This window comes from Carcharodon carcharias, chromosome 5 (assembly GCF_017639515.1).
Source record: "Carcharodon carcharias isolate sCarCar2 chromosome 5, sCarCar2.pri, whole genome shotgun sequence".
In the NCBI taxonomy this organism is placed as follows: domain Eukaryota; kingdom Metazoa; phylum Chordata; class Chondrichthyes; order Lamniformes; family Lamnidae; genus Carcharodon; species Carcharodon carcharias.
The window spans coordinates 133,013,992-133,024,506 of record NC_054471.1 but is presented as its reverse complement, the minus strand read 5'-3'; the positions used below and the strand labels follow the sequence as shown (position 1 = coordinate 133,024,506).

Here is a 10,515-nt window from a genome sequence, read left to right as displayed (position 1 = left end):
ACCGCCCTTTTCGATCCCTTTTTTCTAATAATTACATATATTTATAATTTTTCTTTTCCCATCTATTTCTATTATTACTTTTAAATTTATTTCCATCCATTGTTTCATCTCCACCTTTTAGCCTATTTCAATCCCTTCCCCCTACCCCACCTCCACTAGGGCCATCTGTCACTTGTTCATCCTGCTTTCTACCCTTAATGTCACCATGAGCACGTCCTTTAGTTAATATCACCACTTTCAACACCCCTTTGACCTTTTGTCTATGACATCTTTGGCAATCTCTCCTTTGCCTCCACCTATCACTGGCCCTCTATTCAGCTCCACCTGTCCCAACCCCCTTAAACAGTTTATATTTCACCTCATTTCTATTTAGCATTTGATGAAGAGTCATATGGACTCAAAACGTTAACTCTATCTTCCTCTCCACAGATGCTGTCAGACCTGCTGAGTTTTTCCAGCTATTTTTGTTTTTCTTTCAGATTTCCAGCATCTGCAGTATATTGCTTTTATCTTTGTAGACAACGGTCATTTACAGTATAACTTTAATGCCATGAAAGGGGTGAGGGGGGCACAAAAATAAGCATTCACCATAAACTGTACCTTTATAAATAGTTAAAAATCCAATAAAGCTGTATGTACAATACAGAGTTGCTTATACAAAAATGACAAAGAAACCACTAGTGCTGCTGAGAACAAACTTACACTATAAAAAATGAAGCATTTGTTTCATTATAATATATAAATAGAAAGAGTGTGAACTCTACCGTGTAAATATAGAAAAAAAACATGAGAAGCAAATATACCTTTTTCAGGAGTTTGTGTTCAGAAAATAAGTTATTTTCTGTCCAACAAAAAGTCATCAATCTGCAATGCTAATTCTGTTTCTCTCTCCACAAATGCTGCCTGACCTGAGTATTTCCAGCATTTTTGTTTTTATTTCAGATTTCCAGCATCCACAGTATTTATTTTTTATTTTACAATCTGTGTACTTCTCTGTTGTAGTATTGTGAAGTTCTCTATTGTCCAAATCCTTGTCATTAACTGAAAATCATCCTTTAGCATGTTCACATAAGTTTGATATTGAAATATTGAAATTTTGATGGGAATTTGCGCTTCATATTGCACCTGCACTATTTGAACAAGGCCAGGATTCATGTGTTATAATGAATTGGTGCAGTGTAACAAGTGATCAATGTGTAGAGACCAGTACATACAACATGCTTCCCTTCCAAAGCTGCAAAGCACCTGAAGAAGTGATACTATATCGAATATACCAAGATCACCTTAGCTTTACTAGATATTCCATTTTATACCCTTTTCAGAATAACCTGATAATTACAAATAGTGCATTTCAATTCTGGTTTGGATATACATAGGAACTGAGTATCTACAACAATGTAACTCTGTAACTTTAAATAATTATTACTACTGGATTAGGAAATGTACTTTAACAAATTAGTCTTCCAATGAGGTGCAGGTATGCAAGCTAAATAATCTATATCTCATTGGCTCATTATTTTTGTATCATCCTAAAGTTTAAACACAAGATATCACGCTTTTACTATTTGTAGATATTAAATTAATATGTCAATTCCTAGCTAGATTAACAGCAACATTTAATGTAATGTGACTACATTCTTTACGGACAAGGCTAAGGGTCAGGACAAGGTTCTATTGTACCTTTAGGAAATCCAGTTAACAGTTCTGCATATATTTAAAGACAGATTAGATTTTCCAATTAATCACATACGAATAATGAGAAGCAAATGCAATGTCATCAATTTTCTCCAAATGGTTCAATTTAGAAGCAACAGTACGGAAAAAAATTGACAAAATGTAACTGTAACAGGATGAAAGTGCTTCTTGTGCAGATTTTGTGCACAAAAGAACCCTAAAGGGAAAGTGCAACAGGCAGTCTGAAAACATCCCAAAAGACACTGTTTAACTATTAAGCTAGCACCTAATATGTGTTGTCTCCCTCTAGTTTCAAATCCTCAGTTAGCTGTAACCTCAGAACATATATGCCATCAAACAAGTTTACTTGCGATGGTTAATTCATACAAAAATCAAAGTATTTTTGTACATGCAGAATTGTTAATAATGCAACTCCATGGTATATTTGGAACTCCTTAGCCACAGAACATAATCATGGTGATCCCTAATAAACATTATTTTCAGTACAAGTATACACAGTTGATCACATTCACACGATGTTCCTTCTGTTTTGCCAGTCAAGTGCAGAAATATCATGTTAATGTTCAAGTAACATAGGGATAACTTAAGATGAGCATTCTGCACAATCTTTTTGTTTGGGTGTTGCATCTTCTGAAGCTGTTTCACTGTTCGTTCCTGCATCCCCATTTAAGATGGCATCTAGAACTGGTTTCTGTTCTGTCACTTATATAAAAAAATACCAGTATTAATAGTTTATCCAAAAAATGCATGCAAGTGTTTTAGCTGCTTTAGGATTTATGTTTTTGACAAGTTTTCATACTGCAAATAAAATGTATTTGTATCATTTAATCGTATAATATGATGAAGCTAATTTGCAGGAACACTTAAAGGTTAAGTCAAGTTAGCATACTGTTGAGTACCTGTTAGCAGCTGACAACAATCATAACAGTAGACTGCCCTGGCACATGAGAAATGTGTAGACTTTTTAGCAGGAAGAAATAGAAGCTAATTTCTAAAACACAATCTTTAGTGAAAGAGATTAAAGAGTATTCACCCAACAATTTGGCTGGTAATGGCAGAGCGTAATGAACCCCACAGACTAAGAAAGTCCCAGCCTGTGTTGAATAAGGTACATACCAACTGCACAACAGTGTGCCAATGATGGCCTCAATTCACCAGGATAGAAAGAGGAGAAAAGTCAACCAAGCTTCTTATTTCTGTATGTATAAACATTAGATGTCGGTAGAATATAGCTTAACTATTGATGTCCTTCATGTTTGACCACTCTGCTGACACTCAGTCTAGACTCACACTTGGAGATTATCCTTTTGGGCAAGATATTGGAATGCGGTAGGCTCCTGAGCAACCACACTATATAATCTTTATTCAGTCCGAAAGTATGGTTGTCAAATTTGGCTCAGTGGTAAAATTCTCACCTCTGAACTCAGAAGGTCATGGGGTTGGGTTCAAGTCCTAGTTCAAAGATGGGGCACACAATTTAGTATCTAATTTAGTGCCGCCTTTCAGTTGAGATGTTAAACTGAGAACTCAGCCAACTTTCAGGTGGATGAGACGCTATTTGAAGTGAAAGCAGGGGATTCTCCCATCTCCTGGCCAAAATTTATTCATCAACTAACATTACTAAAACATATCTGGTTAAAATCACACTGCAGTTTATGGGGGCCTTGCTGTGCACAAATTGGTGCCACATCTGTGCAATAAAACATTAACTATACATCATTGATTGTAAAGTGCTTTGAAACATCCTAAGGGTGTGACAGGTTCTATATAAATTCTCTCTTTCTATGTTATTATTTCTTTCTATGGTATTTAACATCTTGGGGTGCCTTAGTACCATTCAAGTCAATAATGTTGACCATTTTCAAATTTCTACCTGCTAAGGGTTTGGCGTCACCACTTCCATCATTTCTGCCAACAGCTGCATTTCTGCTTTCCTCCAGCTCATCAAGATACAAGCGATAACGATGCCCAGTCTCATCCTCATAATCCACATTTTCATCATCAGAGTCTATCTCTGGAGCAACATACACCACTTCAAACTCAATCTCTCCTCTCTTTGAAAGAAAAGACAACGTTTGGGTTGAGATGAGGAATTATAAAGACAAGTCACTTGTGAGAATGGTGTATAGGCCCCCTAATTGTAACTACACAGTAGGACAGAGTATAAAAAAAAGTTAATGGGGAGCTTGCCAGAAAGGGTCAGCAATAATTATGGGGGGTTTTAATCTACATATAAACTGGGAAAAATTAGATGGGCAAAGGTAGCATAGAAGAGGAGTAAGATGAGGTTAAGGGATATGTCAACAGAAGTTGAGTGGCAAACATTTAAAGGGATATTTCAGAATACACAGAATATATACAATCCAATGAGAAAGAAAAATTCCAAGGGGAGGGCCCACCATCCGTGGTTAACTAAAAAAGTTAAAGACAGTATCAAACTTAAAGAAAAAGCATATAACTACGCAAAGACGGTGGCAGGTCAGAAGATTGGAAAGAATATGAACAGCAAAGAATGACAAAAAGATGAATAAGGAGGGAAAAATTAGAGTATGAGAGAAAATAAGCTAGTAATATAAAGATGGATAGTAAAAGTTTCTATAGATATCTAAATAAGAAAAAAGAGTTAACAAAGTGAGCATTGGTCCTACAGAGAATGCGTTTTTGGAATTCATAATGGAAAGTAGGGAGATGGCAGATGAATTAAACAGGTATTTTGCTTCGATCTTCACTATAGAGGACATTCCAGAAATAGCTGTAAATCAGGAAACTGAAGGGAGGGAGGAACCCAGGAAAATTGCATTCATCAGAGAAGTGGTATGGAGCTAATTATTGGGACTGCGGGCTGACAAATCTCCAGGTCTGGATGGACTTCACCCTAAGGTCTTGAAAGAAGTGGCTAGTGAGATAGTTGATGCACTGGTTATAATTTTCCAAAATTCACTAGATTAAGGGAAGGTTCCATTTCATTGGAAAATAGCAAATATAACTTCTTTATTCAAAAAGGGAGGGAGACAGAAAGCAGGAAGCTATGGGCCAGTTAGGCTAACATCTGTTATAGGGAAAATATTAAAAGCAATTATTAAACATGTTATAGCAGGGCACTTACAAAAAATTGAAGGCAATCAGGCTGAGTCAACATGGTTTTGTAAAAGGGAAATCATGTTTAACCAATTTATTGGAGTTCTTTGAAGGAGTCACATGCGCTGTGGATAAAGGGGAACCAGTGGATGTACTGTACTTAGATTTCCAGAAGGCGTTTGATAAAGTGCCCTATCAAAAGTTATTGCAGTAAATAAAAACTCATGGTGTAGGGGGTAACATATTGGCATGGATAGAAGATTAGCTAACTAACAGGAACAGCATAAATGGGTTTATTTCTGGTTGGCAGGATGACGAGTGACATGCCACAGGGCTCGGTGCTGGGGCCTCAATTTTATACTAGTTATATAAATTACTCGGATGAAGGAATGGTTGCTAAATTTGCTGACAACACAAAGATAGATAGGAAAGTAAATTGTGAAGAGGACATAAGGAGGCTACAAAGTGACGTAGATAGGTTAAGTGAGTGGGCAAAGGTCTGGCAAATGGAGTTTAACGTGGACAAATGTGAAATTGTTTATTTTGGCAAGAAGAATAAAAAAAGAAAATTATCTAAATGGTGAGAGATTGCAGAGCTCTGAAATTTAGAGGGATCTGGGTGTTTTAGTGTGTAAATCACAAAAGGTTAGTATGCAGGTGCAGCAGGTAATGAGGAAAACTAATAGAATGTATCATTTATTGTGAGAGGAATTGATTATAAAAGTATGGAGGTTATGATTCAGTTGTACAGAGCTTTGATGAGACCATATCTGGAGTATTGTGTACAGTACTTGTCTTCTTATTTAAAGAAAGATGGAACTGCATTAGAAGCAGTTTAGAGAAGGTTTGCTAGACTAATACCAAGAATGGGCGGGTTGTCTTATGAGGAAAGGTGGGACAGGTTAGGCTTGTATCCCCTGGAATTTAGAAGAGTAAGAGGTGACTTAAGTGAAACCTTTAAGATCCTGAGGGATCCTGACAGAGTGGATGTGGAAGGGATGTTTCATCCTGTGGGAGAATCTAGAACTAGGGGTCACTGTTTAAAAATAAAGGGTTGCTCATTTAAGATAGAGATGAGGAGAATTTTTTTCTCTGAGGGTTGTAAATCATTGGAATTCTCCTCCTCAAAAGGCAGTGAAAGCAGAGTCTTTGAATATTTTTAAGACAGAACTAGACAGATTCTTGATTAACAAGGGGGTGAAAGGTTATCGGGGGTAGGTAGGAATGAGGGGTTGAGGTTACATTCAGATCTGCCATGATCTTATTGAATGGCAGTGCAGGCTCAAGGGGCCGAGTGGCCTACTCCTCCTAATTCATATGTTCACATATTAAATATTTCGCAACTGAACACCAAAAAAGGTTTTTGTAACTTTCTATTGCTGATAACAAAGCAGAATTATAGAAATGTATGAAAACACAAAGCATTCTTATGTTTGAAAAATGATATAAATAGGCTATAAATTTAAAAAGTACTCATTTAAACATATTGTAAATGTTTGTATTCATCTTGCCAAGAAGATAGGTAGACTTTAGTTGGAACACAAAATACACAGCAGGTCCATCAGCATCAGTCCAGCAAGAAGCCAGATTAAAATTTCAGGTGCATGCTCTTTATTAAAATTGCAAAGTGGTAGGTGCATAGTCAGAACTGGAAAGTGGCAAACAAGAGAGCCTTATTTTAGCTACCGCATACATGTACCTCTATACAAGGTCAGTTTAATTACCTGCTGGGAGAGAATAGTAACAGCTTCTTTGTGTTTGGCATCTCTTAAATTGATTCCATTAACAGCTAGTATGGCATCTCCAACATGCAGGCCACCACATCGCTCAGCAGGCTGACCTGGGTGGATTTCTGATATTAGAATTGGGACTCCATGCTCTTTGCCACCCTGTTTGATAGTTAGAAAGCAGTCACATTTAGTCAAAATCTGGACAATGCGCTTTTTTTATTTTCAATCTTACAAATTATCTCATCACCCATGGTACTTTATAAGACTTCATGCTAGTATAGTAGTTCTCAAGCATGTTAAACTCTAAATTCTACTGTAATTTTTCAGAATTATAAATACCTGATCATATCTGTTTCTGTCCTTGGTCTGCCACAATGTTCCAGTGAAGCCCAACGCAAGTGTGAGGAACAGCACCTCATCTTCTGATTAGGCATTTTACAGCCTTCTGGACTAAACATCAAGTTCAATAATAAGAACAGAAAATGCTGCAAAAACTCAGCAGGTCTAACAACTCTGTTTCTCTCTCCACAGATGCTGTCAGACCTGCTGAGCTTTTCCAGCATTTTCTATTTTTTTTTAGGTTTCCAGCACCTGCAGTATTTTGCTTTTATCAAGTTCAATAACTTCAGAGTGTGAACTTTGTCCTCCATTTTTAATTGTGGTTTTTTTTGCCAAGTGCTAGTCTGTATCTTGTCTTCATGTGTTTGCTTTAACAGAGCTGCCCTTTATTCTGCCGTTAGCACTTACACTGGATCAATGTTTTGTTTCTCTAGCACAACCATGACCACTCCCTTGCCTCTTGTTCTATGACATCTTTGTCATTTAACCTCCCCCACCCTCTAACCTATTCCTGACCTTGCTTTTTGTTCTACTTTACCCTCCCCTCTTCTGCAGTATTTTAGTTTTATTTTACTGCACACTGTATTCTCGGGGCAGCATTAAAGTCTTGATGAGGTGCAACTTCAACTTTCTCCAGTTAAATACATGTAAACTTGTCGTTTGTGTCTTTGGCTCCAGCCACACTTTTTTGCCATTGCATTAGGCTTCATTAATCTCCTAAAATGTTACTTTGAAATTAATACAGGAGGTGCAAAACCTCAGACATCCTACCTAAGCCTAAACTAAGTCCCTTCTCTTACCATTGCTAGCTACCAACTTGTTTCAACCTCCGGAACATTCCTCGCCTCTGTTCCCGGATCTCTGCTGCTGCATATGTGTTTCATAGATGTAAATTATTGTTGTATTAGCCAATATGCATTATCCTATAAGCTCCCGATCAGGTATCAGAGTAAACAATAGTTTGCAAATCACAACATAAATTTTTCAATACAACCTTTTAAAACTTTAATTTTTAAAGTTGTGTGTGCAGTATCAGGGTTACCTTGAGTGAGATTAAAGGTCATAGGTAGATTCTATTCACAAATGTAACCATAATTCATACTTATAGTGTACACTGAAATAAGAGAATCTAAGCTTTTTAACTTTGTGCACACCAAGGAACACCATAAACCTCTTACATGTTTAACTAAATATACTCATTAACTTGCACGTACCTCAATCTACAGACAGCAGATACTGGTGTCCTAATGTGAGATTATCTACTGACAAAGCAATAGCTGCAGGAACAGCCATTTACAAACCTGCAGCCCAAGAAATTTCAACAAGTCCACAGGAAATCAAGAAGCCTGTGCTTTGCAACTCAATCTACATTTGTGGGCCTCATATGTCCCACAGGTAACAATTTGTACGCCAGAAGCAGTTAAGGCAACACTCCTATACTGTTTGCTGCTGAGTACTGGCTCACCATCCAAAAAATTGAAAAAAATGTATCAACTTCAGATGCCGCATACTACTGCTCACAAAGCCAGCATATATTACAAGATCAAGGGTATACTGCATATCATCTTCTTTTCATTAAAATCAATGGAAAATTTGTCCTTTACAATATCTGCCATTTAGGCTTCCCCAGATTAATACAAATGAAGCTTCAGCATGAAGTCAACAGTCCAAAATAGCATCTCTCTCTTCTACCCATAATGGTGCTTTGCTGTACTCCAACTAGCCAGCTGTATAAATGTCAGAAAATAAATGTTAAAACATTCTTACTGTAATAGATATGCCAAGACCTTCATGATCCTCTTTGACTAACAGTACTTTCCGAATTGGCCCAACACCTTGGGTCTTCCTTATGATATCTGGGTCCTGTTTCAGAAAGAAAAAAAGTAAATCATTTTTAAACATGGAAATAAAGACAAGCTCTCAAGGTTCTTGTTAAATTCTTATTAGAAAAATGTACAATTGATAGAAAAATATGCTTAATACTATTATACACACTTGACAAATAAGAAGTAGACAAATTGGAATTTATTTTTATTTAATGTTGACTGAAGTGATTTATAATTGGGCAATAGTTCCCTGAGGCATTAAGAACATAAGAGTCTAGTGAAATCTAATCTTATTGCAATTAATGATAAATTAGCAACTGAGATCAAACAGTCTGACAAGGAAATTATTAAAAACATGGGAGTTCAATTTAAGAGGTTAAGAATGTAACCATGTTATTATGCTTTCAGAATTCTCATTTTTCAAAAGTTCTAGCACTGCTAGAGATCATTTACAGAGGTGATGGGCCATAACTTCCAATGCTGGTTTTGCAAATTACGCTGACACTTCCATTCACCAGAGCTGCTTGGGGTCAGCATTGAAAGACTCCTTGCAGAACCCAGCGAAGTGCAGCTCTGGCGAATTCAAGGAGGCCACGCCCCCTATTTTACAGCACTTGCTGTCATAAAGCAGGTAAGTTTAAAAGGCCAGGGAAATTGACAGGCCAGGGAGAAGCTAAGTGTCTAAGGTAAGTGGATAGGATTTGGATAAAGGTTTGCGGGGTGGGGGGAGAGAGGGGGAGGATCCCCCCCCCCAACCCCGAGGTAGTGGGGAGGCATGGGTGGAGGTGGGGAGTCCGAGGTCTGGGGACGGAGGCCAGTCACAGGTACAGTGGGTAAGGGGTTGGGGTCCAAGGTCAGCGGTGGAGGTCGATAGGAGGTGCGGAAAGTGGGGGAGGGGCTGTCGGAGGTGCAAGTCCCGTGAGGTTGGTCTGGGTTTTTACAATAATTACTCAGACGTTTAAAGAGGTTTTGGTTCTTCTAGCTTCTTCTGCCTAACTACTAGTATAACCCTGACGGAACCATCCAAAGTTTGCAATTAAAACCGCATTTTCAGATGGTTCCCAGTTCAGCACAATTGCCCAGAGGAAGTGTGCACTTCTGGACAATTGCCATGCAAACCCTTGACTGGGAACTTCCCAGAGGGGATTCCCCAGCGCATCTTTGGGGTACCCCAAAATCTGATGCTGGGGAGCTCAGAGGTTACAGGCCGATATATATTATTCTCATCCCTGGTATCATACTATTAAATAACTTCTGCATCCACTTGAAGACCTTGATATCCTTCTTAAAGTGTGGCGCTCAGAATTGAATACAATGCTCCTTTTCTGCAAGAATTGCTTTACGTATGTATGTGAAACATAATTTGAGCTGTAGGGATGATTTAGAACTTGCAGGAACCATTCAGCCCATCAACTGAAGCTGTCTATTATAATCCCATTTCCCAATATTCTTTTATATTCTTCCTTCTCAAATACCTACCCAATTCCTTTTTAAATAAATTTATTGTCACTATAACATCAACTAATTGTGGTCACGCTTTCCAAGTTCTAACAACCCGGATTTTAAAAAAAAAATCACAACTTCCTTGCTCATTCCTCTAGTGATCGTTCTGAGTAAATGTTCTTTTGTAACTGATTCCCCAACCAAGATAAATATTTAATTTGTTAAAACTTCAGAATTTTGGAAACATCAATCAGATCCTCCTCTTAGTCTCCCCTTCCAGACAAATATAATTTCTCATTCTAGATATCATTCAAATGAATTTTGGCAGTGCCCCTGCCATGGCTCCAAAATCCTTCCTGCAACAAGATGCTCAGAACCATACATAATACTCCACTATACCCTAT

At 37.7% G+C, this 10,515-nt stretch overlaps 1 protein-coding gene across 1 annotated transcript in view; it reads right to left on the bottom strand.

Moving 5' to 3' along the window:
• Window positions 1–583: 583 nt before the first annotated feature.
• gopc (golgi-associated PDZ and coiled-coil motif containing) overlaps window positions 584–10,515 on the bottom strand; it is a 43,116-nt gene continuing 33,184 nt past the window's right edge. The window contains exons 5-8 of the mRNA XM_041188773.1: window positions 8,610–8,705; window positions 6,498–6,662; window positions 3,569–3,749; window positions 584–2,397 (exon numbers count right to left, since the gene is read on the bottom strand). Coding sequence (XP_041044707.1) covers window positions 2,279–2,397; window positions 3,569–3,749; window positions 6,498–6,662; window positions 8,610–8,705 — 561 coding nt within the window. The 3' untranslated portion in view covers window positions 584–2,278. The remainder of the gene's footprint in view (window positions 2,398–3,568; window positions 3,750–6,497; window positions 6,663–8,609; window positions 8,706–10,515) is intronic.